A 23,096-nucleotide genomic window follows, 5' to 3' on the forward strand; every position below is an offset into this window, starting at 1 on the left:
TGATGTGTTTGATGCTGTGTGACTGCCTATAACCTGCTCTATTTATTGCTATGAAAGACTGCCCTCTAGTGGTTCAGTGAAGGTTTATTGATGTGTTTGATGCTGTGTGGCTGCCTATAACCTGCTCTATTTATTGCTATGAAAGGCTGCCCTCTAGTGGCTCAGTGAAGGTTTATTGATGTGTTTGATGCTGTGTGACTGCCTATAACCTGCTCTATTTATTGCTATGAAAGACTGCCCTCTAGTGGTTCAGTGAAGGTTTATTGATGTGTTTGATGCTGTGTGACTGCCTATAACATGCTCTATTTATTGCTATGAAAGGCTGCCCTCTAGTGGCTCAGTGAAGGTTTATTGATGTGTTTGATGCTGTGTGTCTGACTGCCTATAACCTGCTCTATTTATTGCTATGAAAGACTGCCCTCTAGTGGTTCAGTGAAGGTTTATTGATGTGTTTGATACTGTGTGACTGCCTATACCTGCTCTGTTTATTGCTGTGAAAGGCTGCCCTCTAGTGGCTCAGTGAAGGTTTATTGATGTGTTTGATGCTGTGTGACTGCCTATACCTGCTCTGTTTATTGCTATGAAAGGCTGCCCTCTAGTGGTTCAGTGAAGGTTTATTGATGTGTTTGATGCTGTGTGACTGCCTATAACCTGCTCTATTTATTGCTATGAAAGGCTGCCCTCTAGTGGTTCAGTGAAGGTTTATTGATGTGTTTGATGCTGTGTGACTGCCTATAACCTGCTCTATTTATTGCTATGAAAGGCTGCCCTCTAGTGGCTCAGTGAAGGTTTATTGATGTGTTTGATGCTGTGTGACTATAACCTGCTCTATTTATTGCTATGAAAGGCTGCCCTCTAGTGGTTCAGTGAAGGTTTATTGATGTGTTTGATGCTGTGTGGCTGCCTATAACCTGCTCTATTTATTGCTATGAAAGGCTGCCCTCTAGTGGCTCAGTGAAGGTTTATTGATGTGTTTGATGCTGTGTGACTGCCTATAACCTGCTCTATTTATTGCTATGAAAGGCTGCCCTCTAGTGGCTCAGTGAAGGTTTATTGATGTGTTTGATGCTGTGTGTCTGGCTGCCTATAACCTGCTCTATTTATTGCTATGAAAGGCTGCCCTCTAGTGGTTCAGTGAAGGTTTATTGATGTGTTTGATGCTGTGTGACTGCCTATAACCTGCTCTATTTATTGCTATGAAAGACTGCCCTCTAGTGGCTAGTGGCTCAGTGAAGGTTTATTGATGTGTTTGATACTGTGTGACTGCCTATAACCTGCTCTATTTATTGCTATGAAAGACTGCCCTCTAGTGGCTCAGTGAAGGTTTATTGATGTGTTTGATGCTGTGTGACTGCCTATAACCTGCTCTATTTATTGCTATGAAAGACTGCCCTCTAGTGGTTCAGTGAAGGTTTATTGATGTGTTTGATGCTGTGTGACTGCCTATAACATGCTCTATTTATTGCTATGAAAGGCTGCCCTCTAGTGGCTCAGTGAAGGTTTATTGATGTGTTTGATGCTGTGTGTCTGACTGCCTATAACCTGCTCTATTTATTGCTATGAAAGACTGCCCTCTAGTGGTTCAGTGAAGGTTTATTGATGTGTTTGATACTGTGTGACTGCCTATACCTGCTCTGTTTATTGCTGTGAAAGGCTGCCCTCTAGTGGCTCAGTGAAGGTTTATTGATGTGTTTGATGCTGTGTGACTGCCTATACCTGCTCTGTTTATTGCTATGAAAGGCTGCCCTCTAGTGGTTCAGTGAAGGTTTATTGATGTGTTTGATGCTGTGTGACTGCCTATAACCTGCTCTATTTATTGCTATGAAAGGCTGCCCTCTAGTGGTTCAGTGAAGGTTTATTGATGTGTTTGATGCTGTGTGACTGCCTATACCTGCTCTATTTATTGCTATGAAAGGCTGCCCTCTAGTGGCTCAGTGAAGGTTTATTGATGTGTTTGATGCTGTGTGACTATAACCTGCTCTATTTATTGCTATGAAAGGCTGCCCTCTAGTGGTTCAGTGAAGGTTTATTGATGTGTTTGATGCTGTGTGGCTGCCTATAACCTGCTCTATTTATTGCTATGAAAGGCTGCCCTCTAGTGGCTCAGTGAAGGTTTATTGATGTGTTTGATGCTGTGTGACTGCTTATAACCTGCTCTATTTATTGCTATGAAAGGCTGCCCTCTAGTGGCTCAGTGAAGGTTTATTGATGTGTTTGATGCTGTGTGTCTGGCTGCCTATAACCTGCTCTATTTATTGCTATGAAAGGCTGCCCTCTAGTGGTTCAGTGAAGGTTTATTGATGTGTTTGATGCTGTGTGACTGCCTATAACCTGCTCTATTTATTGCTATGAAAGACTGCCCTCTAGTGGCTCAGTGAAGGTTTATTGATGTGTTTGATACTGTGTGACTGCCTATAACCTGCTCTATTTATTGCTATGAAAGACTGCCCTCTAGTGGCTCAGTGAAGGTTTATTGGTGTGTTTGATACTGTGTGACTGCCTATAACCTGCTCTGTTTATTGCTATGAAAGACTGCCCTCTAGTGGCTCAGTGAAGGTTTATTGATGTGTTTGATGCTGTGTGACTGCCTATAACCTGCTCTATTTATTGCTATGAAAGACTGCCCTCTAGTGGTTCAGTGAAGGTTTATTGATGTGTTTGATGCTGTGTGACTGCCTATAACCTGCTCTATTTATTGCTATGAAAGGCTGCCCTCTAGTGGCTCAGTGAAGGTTTATTGATGTGTTTGATGCTGTGTGACTGCCTATACCTGGTCTATTTATTGCTATGAAAGGCTGCCCTCTAGTGGTTCAGTGAAGGTTTATTGATGTGTTTGATGCTGTGTGTCTGGCTGCCTATAACCTGCTCTATTTATTGCTATGAAAGGCTGCCCTCTAGTGGTTCAGTGAAGGTTTATTGATGTGTTTGATGCTGTGTGACTGCCTATAACCTGCTCTATTTATTGCTATGAAAGACTGCCCTCTAGTGGCTCAGTGAAGGTTTATTGATGTGTTTGATACTGTGTGACTGCCTATAACCTGCTCTATTTATTGCTATGAAAGACTGCCCTCTAGTGGCTCAGTGAAGGTTTATTGATGTGTTTGATACTGTGTGACTGCCTATAACCTGCTCTGTTTATTGCTATGAAAGACTGCCCTCTAGTGGCTCAGTGAAGGTTTATTGATGTGTTTGATGCTGTGTGACTGCCTATAACCTGCTCTATTTATTGCTATGAAAGACTGCCCTCTAGTGGTTCAGTGAAGGTTTATTGATGTGTTTGATGCTGTGTGACTGCCTATAACCTGCTCTATTTATTGCTATGAAAGGCTGCCCTCTAGTGGCTCAGTGAAGGTTTATTGATGTGTTTGATGCTGTGTGACTGCCTATACCTGGTCTATTTATTGCTATGAAAGGCTGCCCTCTAGTGGTTCAGTGAAGGTTTATTGATGTGTTTGATGCTGTGTGACTGCCTATAACCTGCTCCATTTATTGCTATGAAAGGCTGCCCTCTAGTGGTTCAGTGAAGGTTTATTGATGTGTTTGATGATGTGTCTGGCTGCCTATAACCTGCTCTATTTATTGCTATGAAAGGCTGCCCTCTAGTGGCTCAGTGAAGGTTTATTGATGTGTTTGATGCTGTGTGACTGCCTATAACCTGCTCTATTTATTGCTATGAAAGGCTGCCCTCTAGTGGCTCAGTGAAGGTTTATTGATGTGTTTGATGCTGTGTGTCTGGCTGCCTATAACATGCTCTATTTATTGCTATGAAAGGCTGCCCTCTAGTGGTTCAGTGAAGGTTTATTGATGTGTTTGATGCTGTGTGACTGCCTATAACATGCTCTATTTATTGCTATGAAAGGCTGCCCTCTAGTGGTTCAGTGAAGGTTTATTGATGTGTTTGATGATGTGTCTGGCTGCCTATAACCTGCTCTATTTATTGCTATGAAAGGCTGCCCTCTAGTGGCTCAGTGAAGGTTTATTGATGTGTTTGATGCTGTGTGACCGCCTATAACCTGCTCTATTTATTGCTATGGAAGGCTGCCCTCTAGTGGTTCAGTGAAGGTTTATTGATGTGTTTGATGATGTGTCTGGCTGCCTATAACCTGCTCTATTTATTGCTATGAAAGGCTGCCCTCTAGTGGCTCAGTGAAGGTTTATTGATGTGTTTGATGCTGTGTGACTGCCTATAACCTGCTCTATTTATTGCTATGGAAGGCTGCCCTCTAGTGGTTCAGTGAAGGTTTATTGATGTATTTGATGCTGTGTGTCTGGCTGCCTATAACATGCTCTATTTATTGCTATGGAAGGCTGCCCTCTAGTGGCTCAGTGAAGGTTTATTGATGTGTTTGATGCTGTGTGACTGCCTATAACCTGCTCTATTTATTGCTATGAAAGGCTGCCCTCTAGTGGTTCAGTGAAGGTTTATTGATGTGTTTGATGCTGTGTGACTGCCTATAACATGCTCTATTTATTGCTATGAAAGGCTGCCCTCTAGTGGCTCAGTGAAGGTTTATTGATGTGTTTGATGCTGTGTGTCTGGCTGCCTATAACATGCTCTATTTATTGCTATGAAAGGCTGCCCTCTAGTGGTTCAGTGAAGGTTTATTGATGTGTTTGATGCTGTGTGACTGCCTATACCTGCTCTATTTATTGCTGTGAAAGGCTGCCCTCTAGTGGCTCAGTGAAGGTTTATTAATGTGTTTGATGCTGTGTGTCTGGCTGCCTATAACATGCTCTATTTATTGCTATGAAAGGCTGCCCTCTAGTGGTTCAGTGAAGGTTTATTGATGTGTTTGATGCTGTGTGTCTGGCTGCCTATAACATGCTCTATTTATTGCTATGAAAGACTGCCCTCTAGTGGTTCAGTGAAGGTTTATTGATGTGTTTGATGCTGTGTGACTGCCTATACCTGCTCTATTTATTGCTATGAAAGGCTGCCCTCTAGTGGCTCTGTTAGCTTCTCAGAGTTGTGTGCTTTAATTTGGACACAAGCTAAGTTATTCACTAAGGGCTCATTCCTAATGACATCACTAAGTTTTACTAAAACGTTAAAATGGCTGTTGCTAACATTATTGTTAGACGTTCTTAATAAGTAAGTCCCAGATGATAAGGCTGGCTAAATAACAATAGGACATGGAGGGTATCGTAGGTTGTTGGGCTTCAAAATAGAAGGCATAGAGCCCTGGGAAACAGTATTTTTTGGGGGAAGCAAATATCTACCAACGGTTAATAATAATAATGTGGAAAACTGACCATTGCATGTCAGATTTTAGATTGGAAAAAGCTGAATTGGAGATTATTTTCTAATTTTGGCCAAATATTTGCAATTCTTTTGTTAATACCTGACAATTTTGTGAGTGTGTATTGATTTTTGTGCTGCTTGTGTTCTTTTTCTGTCGTTGTAAGTGGTGTAAGAATGTTGTCTTTGTTAAGCTCTAGGTGCAAGTGTGGAATCAATCCGTTGCTTTGAGTAGAAGCTCACTATGTGAGTGTTTTCTCTCTCTCTTTCTCAGGAACGGGAAAGACCATTGTCGGAGTTCATTTGGTTTATTGGTTCCATCATATAAATGAGGAGCTGAATTCTCAGGTGCAGGCGGAGGCGGACGAGGAGGAGGAGAAGAACAAAGAGGAAGGGCCGAAGCATGAGAAAATGTCTAGCAGACGTGTCCTGATGTATTGTGGACCATCTAACAAATCTGTGGATGTGGTGGCTGGTGAGGAGTGGATACATACAGTGTTTAGGGGGTTATTGATACACTATTGGGGTATATTGTCCATTACGCATGGTGGGGATCTCCAAGTAAATTTATCCAAATGGATGTTACATTGTCCATGTGTCAGCATTTTGCTTACATGATTTGAATTTATACATTTAAAGGTTGTATTGGCATTTTAAGTAATATAGATACTTCCATCCCTCCAGAGATGCTGCTTCCACTTAGAAGTAAACTCCGCCCACTGCGCGTGTACAGTGAACAAATGGAACTGATGGAGTTTCCATATCCTGGGAGCAGTCTCAGAATGTCTGGATACCCCAGGGAGGGCAAACCCAATCCAGTGCTTAGGTGAGACCCTCTGCAGGATGAAAAAAAGTATAGGGTAGCTGGTGCTGGGTGTTACAGGATGATAGAGGTTACTGTGTGGGATATCTGGTGCTGAGTGTTACAGGATGATAGAGGTTACTGTGTGGGATAGCTGGTGCTGGGTGTTACAGGATGATAGAGGTTACTGTGTGGGATAGCTGGTGCTGGGTGTATTACAGGAAGATAGAGGTTACTGTGTGGGATAGCTGGTGCTGGGTGTTACAGGATGATAGAGGTTACTGTGTGGGATAGCTGGTGCTGGGTGTTACAGGATGATAGATGTTACTGTGTGTGATAGCTGGTGCTGGGTGTGTTAGACGATGATAGAGGTTACTGTGTGGGATAGTTGGTGCTGGGTGTGTTACAGGAAGATAGAGGTTACTGTGTGGGATAGCTGGTGCTGGGTGTTACAGGATGATAGAGGTTACTGTGTGGGATAGCTGGTGCTGGGTGTTACAGGATACAGGTTAGTGTGCAGGATAGAGGTTACTGTGTGGGATAGCTGGTGCTGGGTGTTACATTATGATAGAGGTTACTGTGTGTGATAGCTGGTTCTGGGTGTTACATTATGATAGAGGTTACTGTGTGTGATAGCTGGTGCTGGGTGTTACAGGATGATAGAGGTTACTGTGTGGGATAGTTGGTGCTGGGTGTGTTACAGGATGATAGAGGTTACTGTGTGGGATAGCTGGTGCTGGGTGTTACATTATGATAGAGGTTACTGTGTGTGATAGCTGGTGCTGGGTGTTACAGGATGATAGAGGTTACTGTGTGGGATAGTTGGTGCTGGGTGTGTTACAGGATGATAGAGGTTACTGTGTGGGATAGCTGGTGCTGGGTGTTACAGGATGATAGAGGTTACTGTGTGGGATAGCTGGTGCTGGGTGTTACAGGATACAGGTTAGTGTGCAGGATCGAGGTTACTGTGTGGGATAGCTGGTGCTGGGTGTTACAGGATACAGGTTAGTGTGCAGGATCAAGGTTACTGTGTGTGATAGCTGGTGCTGGGTGTTACAGGATGATAGAGGTTACTGTGTGGGATAGTTGGTGCTGGGTGTGTTACAGGATGATAGAGGTTACTGTGCGGGATTGCTGGTGCTGGGTGTGTTACAGGATGAGAGAGGTTACTGTGTGGGATAGCTGGTGCTGGGTGTGTTACAGGATGATAGAGGTTACTGTGCGGGATTGCTGGTGCTGGGTGTGTTACAGGATGATAGAGGTTACTGTGTGGGATAGTTGGTGCTGGGTGTGTTACAGGATGATAGATGTTACTGTGTGTGATAGCTGGTGCTGGGTGTGTTAGAGGATGATAGAGGTTACTGTGTGGGATAGCTGGTGCTGGGTGTGTTACAGGATGATAGAGGTTACTGTGTGCGATAGCTGGTGCTGGGTGTGTTACAGGATGATAGAGGTTACTGTGTGGGATAGCTGGTGCTGGGTGTGTTACAGGATGATAGATGTTACTGTGTGTGATAGCTGGTGCTGGGTGTGTTACAGGATGATAGAGGTTACTGTGTGCGATAGCTGGTGCTGGGTGTGTTACAGGATGGTACAGGTTAATGTGTGGGATAGCTGGTGCTGGGTGTTACAGGACAATAGAGGTTACTGTGTGGGATAGCTGGTGCTGGGTGTGTTACAGGATGATAGCGGTTACTGTGTGGGATAGCTGATGCTGGGTATTACAGGATGATAGAGGTTAGTGAGCGGGATAGAGGTTACTGTGTGGGATAGCTGGTGCTGGGTGTTACAGGATGATAGAGGTTACTGTGTGTGATAGCTAATGCTGGGTGGTTTACAGGATGATAGAGGTTACTGTGCAGGATAGATGGTGCTGGGTGCGTTACAGGATGATAGAGGTTACTGTGTGGGATAGCTGGTGCTGGGTGTTACAGGATGATAGAGGTTACTGTGTGGGATAGCTGGTGCTGGGTGTTACAGGATGATAGAGGTTACTGTGTGGGATAGCTGGTGCTGTGTGTTACAGGATGATAGAGGTTACTGTGCGGGTTTGCTGGTGCTAGGTGTGTTACAGGATGATAGAGGTTACTGTGTGGGATAGTTGGTGCTGGGTGTGTTACAGGATGATAGAGGTTACTGTGTGGGATAGCTGGTGCTGGGTGTTACAGGATGATAGAGGTTACTGTGCGGGATTGCTGGTGCTAGGTGTGTTACAGGATGATAGAGGTTACTGTGTGGGATAGTTGGTGCTGGGTGTGTTACAGGGTGATAGAGGTTACTGTGCGGGATTGTTGGTGCTGGGTGTGTTACAGGATGAGAGGTTACTGTGTGGGGTAGCTGGTGCTGGGTGTGTTACAGGATGATAGAGGTTACTGTGTGGGATAGTTGATGCTGGGTGTGTTACAGGATGATAGATGTTACTGTGTGTGATAGCTGGTGCTGGGTGTGTTACAGGATGATAGAGGTTACTGTGTGCGATAGCTGGTGCTGGGTGTGTTACAGGATGGTAGAGGTTAATGTGTGGGATAGCTGGTGCTGGGTGTGTTACATGATGATAGATGTTAGTGTCTGTGATAGCTGGTGCTGGGTGTGTTAGAGGATGATAGAGGTTACTGTGTGGGATAGTTGGTGCTGGGTGTGTTACAGGATGATAGAGGTTACTGTGTGCGATAGCTGGTGCTGGGTGTGTTACAGGATGGTAGAGGTTAATGTGTGGGATAGCTGGTGCTGGGTGTTACAGGACAATAGAGGTTAATGTGTGGGATAGCTGGTGCTGTGGGATAGCTGGTGCTGGGTGTGTTACAGGATGATAGCGGTTACTGTGTGGGATAGCTGATGCTGGGTGTTACAGGATGATAGAGGTTAGTGAGCGGGATAGAGGTTACTGTGTGGGATAGCTGGTGCTGGGTGTTACAGGATGATAGATGTTACTGTGTGTGATAGCTAATGCTGGGTGGTTTACAGGATGATAGAGGTTACTGTGTGGGATAGCTGGTGCTGGGTGTTACAGGATGATAGAGGTTACTGTGTGGGATAGCTGGTGCTGGGTGTTACAGGATACAGGTTAGTGTGCAGGATAGAGGTTACTGTGTGGGATAGCTGGTGCTGGGTGTTACATTATAATAGAGGTTACTGTGTGTGATAGCTGATGCTGGGTGTTACAGGATTATAGAGGTTACTGTGTGGGATAGCTGGTGCTGGGTGTTACAGGATACAGGTTAGTGTGCAGGATAGAGGTTACTGTGTGGGATAGCTGGTGCTGGGTGTTACAAGTTGATAGAGGTTACTGTGTGGGATAGCTGGTGCTGGGTTTGTTACAGGATGATAGAGGTTACTGTGTGGGATAGCTGGGGCTGGGTGTTACAGGATGATAGAGGTTACTGTGTGGGATAGCTGGTGCTGGGTTTGTTACAGGTTGATCAATGTATTCAATCTCTTACAGACCCCTCACTCTGCACCACCTGATTCGACAGCGCAGTAACACATATCACGGTAGTATCCTAGCAATGGACATACGGATCCAGAGAGGGGACGAGATTTCACCAGAGGAGATTGAAGCGTGAGTAGGACCAGCAGTCTGTCACTTTTGCTACACGTACATGAATGTTTGTCACATGTACAGTGTACATACACCCATTTCTATTTCATATATAAAAAACTTTTTGTCTGTCACATGTTCAATTTAGACATATCTGTCTCTTACATGTACAATATAAATAAATGTACACCCACCTCTGTAGCATGCATAATTTACACATATATCATTTTCTCAATATACACAGTCACATCTACTGCTTGTATAGTCCCATGTAACCCTCATTCAGTTACCTGTTAATCTCTTTTTACGACTCAGGTATAAGGAAACTCTTTATAAAGCCAGGTCAGAGGAGCTTGCTCGCCATGATGTCATTCTTTGTACCTGTGTAGCGGCCTCCGGTGCGTCACTGACTCGCTTGCGTGTGGCACAGCTTGTGGTTGATGAGTGTGCAATGTGCACAGAACCCGAGGTTCTCGTTCCACTTGTAAACCACAAACACGTGGACTCGGTGAGTCAAGACATATCAAGTATATCCACACATTGTATATCGATACAGTATATGCACACATTGTATATCGATACAGTATATCCACACAGTGTATATCGTTACAGTATATCCACACAGTGTATATCAATACAGTATATGCACACATTGTATATCGATACAGTATATCCACACAGTGTATATTGATTCAGTAAATCCACACATTGTATATCGACACAGTATATCCACACAGTGTATATACATATCAAGTATATCCACACATTGTATATCGACACAGTATATGCACACATTGTATATCGATACAGTATACCCACACAGTGTATATCGATACAGTATATCCACACAGTGTATATCGTTACAGTATATCCACACAGTGTATATCGTTACAGTATATCCACACAGTGTATATCAATACAGTATATGCACACATTGTATATCGATACAGTATATCCACACAGTGTATATTGGTTCAGTAAATCCACACATTGTATATCGACACAGTATATCCACACAGTGTATATCGTTACAGTATATCCACACAGTGTATATCAATACAGTATATGCACACGGTGTATATCGATACAGTATATGCACACATTGTATATCGATACAGTATATCCACACAGTGTATATTGGTTCAGTAAATCCACACATTGTATATCGACACAGTATATCCACACAGTGTATATTGGTTCAGTATATCCACACATTGTATATCGACACAGTATATGCACACATTGTATATCGATACAGTATACCCACACAGTGTATATCGATACAGTATATCCACACAGTGTATATCGTTACAGTATATCCACACAGTGTATATCAATACAGTATATGCACACGGTGTATATCGATACAGTATATGCACACATTGTATATCGATACAGTATATCCACACAGTGTATATCAATACAGTATATGCACACGGTGTATATCGATACAGTATATCCACACAGTGTATATCGATACAGTATATGCACACGGTGTATATCGATACAGTATATCCACACAGTGTATATCAATACAGTATATGCACACGGTGTATATCGATACAGTATACCCACACAGTGTATATCGATACAGTATACCCACACAGTGTATATCGATACAGTATATCCACACAGTGTATATCGTTACAGTATATCCACACAGTGTATATCAATACAGTATATGCACACGGTGTATATCGATACAGTATATGCACACATTGTATATCGATACAGTATATCCACACAGTGTATATCAATACAGTATATGCACACGGTGTATATCGATACAGTATATCCACACAGTGTATATCGATACAGTATATGCACACGGTGTATATCGATACAGTATATCCACACAGTGTATATCAATACAGTATATGCACACGGTGTATATCGATACAGTATACCCACACAGTGTATATCGATACAGTATACCCACACAGTGTATATCGATACAGTATACCCACACAGTGTATATCGATACAGTATATCCACACAGTGTATATCAATACAGTATATGCACACGGTGTATATCGATACAGTATATGCACACATTGTATATCGATACAGTATATCCACACAGTGTATATCAATACAGTATATGCACACGGTGTATATCGATACAGTATACCCACACAGTGTATATCGATACAGTATATCCACACAGTGTATATTGATTCAGCTGTGAAAATAAACCTAAAAAAGCTGTGTGCAAAAACAATAGAGTAAAATGCACACACTAAAAAAAGGGGGGAATACTTCCTGCAGGGTGCTCCAAAAAGGGAGGGCCAATCCCTGAAGGCCTCAAATGGAAGAAAAAAAAATATCCAGGCACACGCGAGGTTTCTACTAAAAGGCAGTCTTTATTTTAAACAAGGAAGTGAAGACAACGTTTCGGCCTTTACCAGGTCTCAGAGAGGAGCCGAAACGTTGTCTTCACTTCCTTGTTTAAAATAAAGAATGCCTTTTAGTAGAAACCTCACGTGTGCCTGGATATTTCGTTTTTCCCATTTATTTACTAAAAAGGCAGCTTAAAGGGGCATGACGCACCCCTAAAGTACATCAGCATGATTAGGAGGTGTCGCCCCCCCCCCCCTTGTTTGAATGACATTTGAAATAAAATTGAGGGCTTCCATATGGATGTATTACTATAATGCTTCCCTTTACAAAGCATTGTATTTGATTGGTGCATTTGTGGCAATTGGCGCACATGTGCTATTTTGAGCCTGAGACGAAGGAACCTTGGCGGAGCCCAGGGGTAGAGCAGAGCATTTCCAAAAAGACTTGATACAGGAGAAAAACTGAAGCAAGCTTTATATTTATGTTTGGCGTGTGCCTAGGAAGTATGGAGTAAAAGATCACCCCAAATGTTGAAATTGAGGATCATTTTACTTTTTAATAGAGTGTTCCTTTCATTTGTCAGTGAATTCCCCTCCTTAAACGTCCTTGCCGAATAATAAACTTTCTCTATGTTAAACATAAAATCTTTTCTCTCTCACTAATGGACACTCACGTCACCTGCAAAGTTCTATAGGTTGCTGTGGCACATAGGAACTGTAGTAAATAAGAACAACTCTCTGCGCAGGTTGTTTTGCTTGGTGATCATCGCCAGCTGCGGCCAGTGATTTTGAACGATGTGTGCCGTCAACTTAATATGGACCGCTCCATGTTCGAGAGATACCAAAACAGGGCATTGATGCTGGACACGCAGTACCGAATGGTGAGAATCTACAAGAAGGAACGGGGGAGGGGTGTCATTAGCAATTTAAGTTTTTTATGATTAAGCCCTGTATATTTTTAATTGTTCTTAGTGTGAAAATCATATTCTGTTGCTGTTTGTGAAATCTCCTTTTTTCAAGTTTCAGTGGAGACTTTTTGTTTGGTTTTTATCAGTAAGTCTTGGTAGTGACTAGTTATTTTCAGGAAACATTTTTGTCATATAACGTTTGTCCTCTTAATTCTCACAGCACAGAGCTATCTGTGAGTTCCCATCCCAGGAATTTTATGATAACCTTCTGCGTACCAGTGACCAGATACGCCTGCGCCCGAGCCTTTTCTGCCACACCGGGCAAAGGATTTGTCCAATGGTGTTCGGAGAGGTGGACGGGAAAGAGCAGAGCCTTAATGTGACCACTGAGGCGGGAAACATTAACTCCAAGGAAAACAAAGTGGAGGCTGATCAAGCAGTAAGTCTGTATTAACCCTAGATATTTTCCCTCATATATACGCCAAGCCCATAGATAAATACATCTGTGTCGTCTTAAATTTACCATACACTCATACATACCACAATTTAGCATCCCATGCGAAAGCTCTAATAGGGGGGTAGGCATCCTTCGACACTCCATTTGTTGTGGACTATATCTCCAATAACGTTCTTACAGCCTTAAGGCTGGCAAAGCCTCAGGGGAGATGTAGTCCACAAGATCTGAAGTGCCAATGGTAGTCTACCCCCTGCTCTAATACTTCCCACAGCTAACCTGCTCAGTCAGTTACTGGTACTAACATATTGTTCCTGCTGCCCTAGGTACATCTGGCATATCGTTTGACCCAGGCTTCAGTGAAGCAGGAAGATATTGCCATCCTGACGCCATATAATGCACAGGTGACACTGATAAGCAAAAAGTTGAAGGAGCACCGTTTAAATGATGTGACAATCTGCACCATAATGAAGAGTCAAGGTAACTAGCAAGGGGAGGCAGTGGTCTGTTTTTTTTATATTCAAACACAAGCACTATATACACAACTTCCCTGCAGCAATATTACTCATTATCCTGTCTATATAACTATCCCTCTCTCCAGGCAGTGAATGGAGATACGTCATATTCTCTACAGTACGTTCGATGCCCGTGAATGAACTGGACGTTCGGCCAACAATTGCTTGGAAACGTCAACATCTTGGGTTCCTGGGAGACCCAAACCAAATTAATGTGGCACTTACACGGTCCAAAGAAGGGTTGTGTGTATTAGGTGAGACGGAGGGACTGGGTGAGCTAGCGAATGGGGTTGGTGTAATGGGGTATATGTTAGGTGAGGGATTAGGGGCAGGGGTTAGTAAGGGCATCCCTTCCCTTAATGTGTTTGTTGGGTGTGCAGCGGCTAAGTGAGCTATGAATTAAGTTAAGGTTCTATGTGTTAGGTGATAGGCTGAGCTTTGTGTTAGGTAAGGGTTTAAGGGATGAGTGTGCTATGGAAAGCTTGGGACTTGATGGTATGGGCAGTGTGCCAGAGAGGGGGTATTTAGTTAGCTGAGAAGGGGTATTAACTTGGCTGTGTTTCAAATAGTTTTTGGGGAATTGGTAATGAGTGAATATGTTAATTGAGGCTCTGGGGGTTAATGTCTTGGGCAAGAACTGGTTGGTAGGGAGAGTTGTCTTATGTTTGGGGGCTGTGTGTGCTATCTGGATGGATGGGACTGTCAGGTGACAAAGTAAGCTGCTATATATTAATGGGTAAACAAGTAGGTGTTGGAGTAGGATCAAATTGAGATTTATCTTTCTTTTTCAGGGAATAGTAATCTCCTGAGATGCTGTCCCATGTGGAGGAGACTCATAGAGCACTACACTGCAAGGAGAGCTGTTGTCCATTCCACTAACATTGATATAGGAAAACCCCGTCATCGTTAAATTTGTTTACACAACTAGATCATTCCGATGCCCCCCCTCACCAGGGGTGGGTAATTGGAAGTCTCCCGTTTATGAATTGCAACACATTCCGCTGTTCCCTTTAAGAATGGACTCAGCACTGTATATCTCCCTCTCAGCAGGGGCTGAGCATTTTATTACTCATTCCAAGAAGACCTCAACATTCCACTCTCCATTAAAATGGACAGAACATTCTACTCCCCTTCTTTACCAGGGGCAGAAATTAGAGATTTACAGAATTTGGTGCAAATTTTTTTACAGTGACCCATCTGACCATGCTGGTTGGCTATCGGCTAAAGCAAAGCATTCAATCACACACGTTCCGCAATAAGGGCAAAGTACTTTTATAAACCTTCTCAGCATGGGGAGAACAATCTGCCATCAAGAGTTTTGTTTGCTGTCACTGTAGTCATTGTAGTCACTGTAGTCACTGTAAAATGAGCATGACGAGTGACAAAACAATGCAGAACGCCTCGGGTCAGTGACTCCAAATGCAGTGATCCATAATGTGGTATTGGGGGGGAAGTATTTTGGGATATTGTAGCCTCTTGAAACAAAGCAGGGTAACTGTGGGTTTCCAGTTTGCGTAAGACTGTAACTCCTATTAATCCCAGCTGGCTGTGAGTGTTGGGAATTGCTACTAACCAATGGTTCCACAACCCCAGGCATATAAAGAGCTATATTATTTTAAAAAAAAATGTAAATCAAAATCAGGATTTTGTGAGCATTTTAACAAGTTCTCCCTTTTTATATTTCTGCTGTCCTTCGAGACCCTTGTTTTTCTCTTTAATATGGAAAGTGTAATCTTAATTAAATATAAAACTTAATGAAATATAAATTCAGCAAGTTTGTATATTATCTGTTTATATGTCAAAAAGTGCACTACGTTTACAGATACTGGAGTCATTAGTTAAAGACTACCACGGCTGCAAAGTAGTGCTTTATTTGGAATTTAATAGAAGAATTTTCTGATCCCCTGTCCTGATGTCACTCTACTTTGTATTGAATTGAACTCCAATGGCAAAATCTAGACATTGATAGCTGATTTTTTAAAAATTCTCCCTTCCAACTACTGTCACAGCTTGGCTACTTTAGCCTAAATCTTGCTGTTAGTTTTTCAGTTTGTTGCAATTTGAAATTGAGTGAATTAATTCCAGATTTAATTTGAAAAGACAACAAAGGTGCACTGCCACAATAGCCCCATTGTACCCTCAGAGTTGGGTAAATTGGATAGCAATTTATATAACAGTAAAAGCGATAAAACTATTAAAAAGGAGCCTAGGATTTAGGAAAGTGTCTGATTCACAATAATATTTCCAGCTTTTCATAAATCCAGCGTTTTCTAATACTGCTATTTTGTTATTTTGCAATATTTGCACACAACCTTATTTACCTAGTACTGTCGTTGTTCTGTCTTATTTTATCATTGTAATTTTTTTTAAAAAAAAGCATCTTGCAATTACAAAGAGATATATTTTTTTGTGATGTTTAATAAATTTGTGTACAGAACAATTTCCATTTGTGAGTAATGTGTGGTTTATAAACAAAACTGCTACTAGTGTTGTTTAAATTACATTAATTTAGATTAAAACAACAAAGCTGTAAAAAAAAAAAAATCAACTGTTTTTGTTTTAAATTATGCAATGAAGTAGGATATTGTAGAGTCCAGTGAATAAACTTGCTTTGTGTCTGAATACAAAACTCTTTTATGTGTTACGTGTGCGTTGATATAAAATGTGGCTATTTTTTATTTTTATCATTTATGTAAAGCTAGTTCCTAAAATGACTCAAGTACATCAAACAAACACCTGGTTATTGGACATTTTTTTTTTTTTTTTTAATTGATCTATACTAAGTTGTCAGTTCACCAGTTTTGACAATAAAAGTCCTCAAAGATGTATCACTCTCTGCGAGTTGTTTTATGGGACACACTTGTCCGTAGTGTGATCGAGTCATGCCATGCCTCATATACTAGCGTGGGAGTCTTGGCCCAGTGGACAGAGAACTCATAGAATCGATCGGGGAGAAGTTGATGGATTTCAAAAAAATTGGTGGTGACAGAGATCAAGGCTGTGTGGGCCCTCTCTTGCTGTGTCCGTTTCTCTAGCAACTTGAAACACAGCTCATACTTTTCTGCTGTACTCTGCTTTGTCAAGGCGTGCCATTTCAAAAATGCCCAATTTTCATAAGCTACTGACTCAAAGCGGTCGAATACCACTGGGGCTTTACTCTTTAAAATCACCTGGACAGATGGAATCTTGGTTGGTCCATAATGTGGCACAAGAAGATGCTTAACATGCAGCCGGCAGGGTGTTTGCAAGGACAGGAAGCTGTCCAAGAGGCTAGTTAGCTCTGTCAACTTCTCAGTGACCTCTTCCCATTTGGATAGGTAGCTATTGAGATCATAGGACTTCATTACCTCGAGAAGAAAACTGCGTCCTTTCTGTAGCTGCTCCAAATACTCTGTCAATAGGATCAACAGAATCTTGGCCTGTGAATTCCCAAGCTCCTTTACACGTCGGAATCTAAGTGGGTCTATGTGTTGTAGCACGGATATGGGCATCAAAAGGTGATTTTGATCCCCAACTGGCAGGAGATAGGGGAAAATCTCAATATAAAATGCACGTTTATGAAGAAGGTCAACTTTAGTTTGGTGCCTCTTGATTGAAGACTCACTGAGCTCGTTGCTCAAAAAACCCACAACTAAGTTTTTCCTCTCTTGAGCAGTCTGCCACGTCTCATCTACCGGTTCTTCTCCAAATGTCATGTTGGTTGTTGAGTGACCCCAGAAAATTCTTGTGAAATCCATTGAGTCCATCAGTTCCTCAGAGTCATATTTCTGTGGTGAGGATTAATAATATAGTCAGAGAATTATTAATAAAATTCTAACATCTTCAACAACCATAACTGCTACATTGGAAGTTACATGTGCTTGCTTTTCTTTTTTACCTGGTTACTTAAAGCGGCTTTGTCACTTTTCTAGGTTTTGCATTTAAATAAACATTTTTTTTGCCTCTAAATCTCCTTGATTTGTTCTTTTTTTTTTTCTCCCTTAGTTTTTAAGTGATACAGAAGAAGACGTAGGGTCTACTTTTAATCACGAGTAGAGTGATGTTTGGCCATTTTTGGCAATTGACGGAGTTTGAGCAATTTTCCACTACTGTTGCTAAGTTAACTTACCAACAATCCATCAGTCAAAAGAATCCCACAGACGGCAAACTGCAGACATTATTGACAGAGGAGATCAAAATGGAGGCACAAACAAACATGACAGTACCGCTTTAAGTACTAGATTTTATAACAAAATCAGCTGTAGTGTAGTGTCTTTTAAAACAGAAACAAAAGTAATCATCCTCATCTTGTTTAATTCATTATGGATATAATGCATTGGAAAAGAGATACTAGGGGTGTGCTTAGCAGTCACAGTAAGTAAGGGCCAATACTGCTGTCTGCAGATATATATGGACTCAAAACACTCTACACTACACAGTACATTATAGAGAATTCTTTCAAATTAATTTTGTTTCCAATATATTTTTATTGATCAATAAAAAGAACAACAACATGAAACATACATCAAAATAGTATTTGGAATGCATGCAATAAAACTGAATACAACATAATAGAATTGGGATAGTAGGTCCCACACTTATAGTGAGCATGATATAGAGCCATTTTGTGACAATTAGACATCCCACTTGTTGTTAAAGGGACACTATAGGCACGGTATGCATGCGGACATCCAGTGTAGGAAAGCATTGTTCCTATTGAGAAATCCTAATGTGAGTGCGGCCGGCGGGGGAGGTGTGAAGGCGGACCTTAACCAGCCCCGAGGGACATCGCTGGACATGTGGCACTTACACGGTCCAAAGAAGGGTTGTGTGTATTAGGTGAGACGGAGGGACTGGGTGAGCTAGCTAATGGGGTTGGTGTAATGGGGTATATGTTAGGTGAGGGATTAGGGGCAGGGGTTAGTAAGGGCATCCCTTCCCTTAATGTGTTTGTTGGGTGTGCAGCGGCTAAGTGAGCTATGAATTAAGTTAAGGTTCTATGTGTTAGGTGATAGGCTGAGCTTTGTGTTAGGTAAGGGTTTAGGGGATGAGTGTGCTATGGAAAGCTTGGGACTTGATGGCATGGGCAGTGTGCCAGAGAGGGGGTATTTAGTTAGCTGAGAAGGGGTATTAACTTGGCTGTGTTTCAAATAGTTTTTGGGGAATTGCTAATGAGTGAATGTGTTAATTGAGGCTCTGGGGGTTAATGTCTTGGGCAAGAACTGGTTGGTAGGGAGAGTTGTCTTATGTTTGGGGGCTGTGTGTGCTATCTGGATGGATGGGACTGTCAGGTGACAAAGTAAGCTGCTATATATTAATGGGTAAACAAGTAGGTGTTGGAGTAGGATCAAATTGAGATTTATCTTTCTTTTTCAGGGAATAGTAATCTCCTGAGATGCTGTCCCATGTGGAGGAGACTCATAGAGCACTACACTGCAAGGAGAGCTGTTGTCCATTCCACTAACATTGATATAGGAAAACCCCGTCATCGTTAAATTTGTTTACACAACTAGATCATTCCGATGCCCCCCCTCACCAGGGGTGGGTAATTGGAAGTCTCCCGTTTATGAATTGCAACACATTCCGCTGTTCCCTTTAAGAATGGACTCAGCACTGTATATCTCCCTCTCAGCAGGGGCTGAGCATTTTATTACTCATTCCAAGAAGACCTCAACATTCCACTCTCCATTAAAATGGACAGAACATTCTACTCCCCTTCTTTACCAGGGGCAGAAATTCGAGATTTCCAGAATTTGGTGCAAATTTTTTTACAGTGACCCATCTGACCATGCTGGCTGGCTATCGGCTAAAGCAAAGCATTCAATCACACACGTTCCGCAATAAGGGCAAAGTACTTTTATAAACCTTCTCAGCATGGGGAGAACAATCTGCCATCAAGAGTTTTGTTTGCTGTCACTGTAGTCATTGTAGTCACTGTAAAATGAGCATGACGAGTGACAAAACAATGCAGAACGCCTCGGGTCAGTGACTCCAAATGCAGTGATCCATAATGTGGTATTGGGGGGGAAGTATTTTGGGATATTGTAGCCTCTTGAAACAAAGCAGGGTAACTGTGGGTTTCCAGTTTGCGTAAGACTGTAACTCCTATTAATCCCAGCTGGCTGTGAGTGTTGGGAATTGCTACTAACCAATGGTTCCACAACCCCAGGCATATAAAGAGCTATATTATTTAAAAAAAAATGTAAATCAAAATCAGGATTTTGTGAGCATTTTAACAAGATCTCCCTTTTTATATTTCTGCTGTCCTTCGAGACCCTTGTTTTTCTCTTTAATATGGAAAGTGTAATCTTAATTAAATATAAAACTTAATGAAATATAAATTCAGCAAGTTTGTATATTATCTGTTTATATGTCAAAAAGTGCACTACGTTTACAGATACTGGAGTCATTAGTTAAAGACTACCACGGCTGCAAAGTAGTGCTTTATTTGGAATTTAATAGAAGAATTTTCTGATCCCCTGTCCTGATGTCACTCTACTTTGTATTGAATTGAACTCCAATGGCAAAATCTAGGCATTGATAGCTGATTTTTAAAAATTCTCCCTTCCAACTACTGTCACAGCTTGGCTACTTTAGCCTAAATCTTGCTGTTAGTTTTTCAGTTTGTTGCAATTTGAAATTGAGTGAATTAATTCCAGATTTAATTTGAAAAGACAACAAAGGTGCACTGCCACAATAGCCCCATTGTACCCTCAGAGTTGGGTAAATTGGATAGCAATTTATATAACAGTAAAAGCGATAAAACTATTAAAAAGGAGCCTAGGATTTAGGAAAGTGTCTGATTCACAATAATATTTCCAGCTTTTCATAAATCCAGCGTTTTCTAATACTGCTATTTTGTTATTTTGCAATATTTGCACACAACCTTATTTACCTAGTACTGTCGTTGTTCTGTCTTATTTTATCATTGTAATTTTTTTTAAAAAAAGCATCTTGCAATTACAAAGAGATATATTTTTTTTGTGATGTTTAATAAATTTGTGTACAGAACAATTTCCATTTGTGAGTAATGTGTGGTTTATAAACAAAACTGCTACTAGTGTTGTTTAAATTACATTAATTTAGATTAAAACAACAAAGCTGTAAAAAAAAAAAATCAACTGTTTTTGTTTTAAATTATGCAATGAAGTAGGATATTGTAGAGTCCAGTGAATAAACTTGCTTTGTGTCTGAATACAAAACTCTTTTATGTGTTACGTGTGCGTTGATATAAAATGTGGCTATTTTTTATTTTTATCATTTATGTAAAGCTAGTTCCTAAAATGACTCAAGTACATCAAACAAACACCTGGTTATTGGACATTTTTCTTTTTTTTTTTATTTTTTTTAATTGATCTATACTAAGTTGTCAGTTCACCAGTTTTGACAATAAAAGTCCTCAAAGATGTATCACTCTCTGCGAGTTGTTTTATGGGACACACTTGTCCGTAGTGTGATCGAGTCATGCCATGCCTCATATACTAGCGTGGGAGTCTTGGCCCAGTGGACAGAGAACTCATAGAATCGATCGGGGAGAAGTTGATGGATTTCAAAAAAATTGGTGGTGACAGAGATCAAGGCTGTGTGGGCCCTCTCTTGCTGTGTCCGTTTCTCTAGCAACTTGAAACACAGCTCATACTTTTCTGCTGTACTCTGCTTTGTCAAGGCGTGCCATTTCAAAAATGCCCAATTTTCATAAGCTACTGACTCAAAGCGGTCGAATACCACTGGGGCTTTACTCTTTAAAATCACCTGGACAGATGGAATCTTGGTTGGTCCATAATGTGGCACAAGAAGATGCTTAACATGCAGCCGGCAGGGTGTTTGCAAGGACAGGAAGCTGTCCAAGAGGCTAGTTAGCTCTGTCAACTTCTCAGTGACCTCTTCCCATTTGGATAGGTAGCTATTGAGATCATAGGACTTCATTACCTCGAGAAGAAAACTGCGTCCTTTCTGTAGCTGCTCCAAATACTCTGTCAATAGGATCAACAGAATCTTGGCCTGTGAATTCCCAAGCTCCTTTACACGTCGGAATCTAAGTGGGTCTATGTGTTGTAGCACGGATATGGGCATCAAAAGGTGATTTTGATCCCCAACTGGTAGGAGATAGGGGAAAATCTCAATATAAAATGCACGTTTATGAAGAAGGTCAACTTTAGTTTGGTGCCTCTTGATTGAAGACTCACTGAGCTCGTTGCTCAAAAAACCCACAACTAAGTTTTTCCTCTCTTGAGCAGTCTGCCACGTCTCATCTACTGGTTCTTCTCCAAATGTCATGTTGGTTGTTGAGTGACCCCAGAAAATTCTTGTGAAATCCATTGAGTCCATCAGTTCCTCAGAGTCATATTTCTGTGGTGAGGATTAATAATATAGTCAGAGAATTATTAATAAAATTCTAACATCTTCAACAACCATAACTGCTACATTGGAAGTTACATGTGCTTGCTTTTCTTTTTTACCTGGTTACTTAAAGCGGCTTTGTCACTTTTCTAGGTTTTGCATTTAAATAAACAATTTTTTTGCCTCTAAATCTCCTTGATTTGTTCTTTTTTTTTTCTCCCTTAGTTTTTAAGTGATACAGAAGAAGACGTAGGGTCTACTTTTAATCACGAGTAGAGTGATGTTTGGCCATTTTTGGCAATTGACGGAGTTTGAGCAATTTTCCACTACTGTTGCTAAGTTAACTTACCAACAATCCATCAGTCAAAAGAATCCCACAGACGGCAAACTGCAGACATTATTGACAGAGGAGATCAAAATGGAGGCACAAACAAACATGACAGTACCGCTTTAAGTACTAGATTTTATAACAAAATCAGCTGTAGTGTAGTGTCTTTTAAAACAGAAACAAAAGTAATCATCCTCATCTTGTTTAATTCATTATGGATATAATGCATTGGAAAAGAGATACTAGGGGTGTGCTTAGCAGTCACAGTAAGTAAGGGCCAATACTGCTGTCTGCAGATATATATGGACTCAAAACACTCTACACTACACAGTACATTATAGAGAATTCTTTCAAATTAATTTTGTTTCCAATATATTTTTATTGATCAATAAAAAGAACAACAACATAAAACATACATCAAAATAGTATTTGGAATGCATGCAATAAAACTGAATACAACATAATAGAATTTGGATAGTAGGTCCCACACTTATAGTGAGCATGATATAGAGCCATTTTGTGACAATTAGACATCCCACTTATTGTTAAAGGGACACTATAGGCACGGTATGCATGCGGACATCCAGTGTAGGAAAGCATTGTTCCTATTGAGAAATCCTAATGTGAGTGCGGCCGGCGGGGGAGGTGTGAAGG

The 23,096-nt window shown here is 41.3% G+C and overlaps 3 protein-coding genes across 3 annotated transcripts in view; 1 reads left to right on the forward strand and 2 right to left on the reverse strand.

Annotated features, from left to right (window-relative positions):
- The window catches only part of HELZ2 (helicase with zinc finger 2), a 46,963-nt gene extending 32,043 nt beyond the window's left edge, over positions 1-14,920 (forward strand). Inside the window, exons 12-20 of the mRNA XM_063459495.1 lie at positions 5,514-5,714; positions 5,924-6,065; positions 9,484-9,600; positions 9,895-10,087; positions 12,665-12,799; positions 13,047-13,265; positions 13,607-13,760; positions 13,882-14,049; positions 14,587-14,920. Coding sequence (XP_063315565.1) covers positions 5,514-5,714; positions 5,924-6,065; positions 9,484-9,600; positions 9,895-10,087; positions 12,665-12,799; positions 13,047-13,265; positions 13,607-13,760; positions 13,882-14,049; positions 14,587-14,705 — 1,448 coding nt within the window. The 3' untranslated portion in view covers positions 14,706-14,920. The remainder of the gene's footprint in view (positions 1-5,513; positions 5,715-5,923; positions 6,066-9,483; positions 9,601-9,894; positions 10,088-12,664; positions 12,800-13,046; positions 13,266-13,606; positions 13,761-13,881; positions 14,050-14,586) is intronic.
- Positions 14,921-16,623: 1,703 nt separating this feature from the next.
- Positions 16,624-17,495, reverse strand: LOC134566205 (fibronectin type III domain-containing protein 11-like). The gene has a single exon (XM_063425913.1). It carries the CDS (start codon positions 17,488-17,490, stop codon positions 16,624-16,626), a length of 867 nt encoding a protein of 288 aa, XP_063281983.1. The 5' UTR covers positions 17,491-17,495.
- Positions 17,496-21,184: 3,689 nt separating this feature from the next.
- Positions 21,185-22,051, reverse strand: LOC134566206 (fibronectin type III domain-containing protein 11-like). Its single transcript, XM_063425914.1, has one exon. The coding sequence runs from the start codon at positions 22,049-22,051 to the stop codon at positions 21,185-21,187; it is 867 nt and encodes a 288-aa protein (XP_063281984.1).
- Positions 22,052-23,096: the final 1,045 nt, after the last annotated feature.

This window comes from Pelobates fuscus, chromosome 6 (genome assembly GCF_036172605.1).
Source record: "Pelobates fuscus isolate aPelFus1 chromosome 6, aPelFus1.pri, whole genome shotgun sequence".
Classification (NCBI taxonomy): domain Eukaryota; kingdom Metazoa; phylum Chordata; class Amphibia; order Anura; family Pelobatidae; genus Pelobates; species Pelobates fuscus.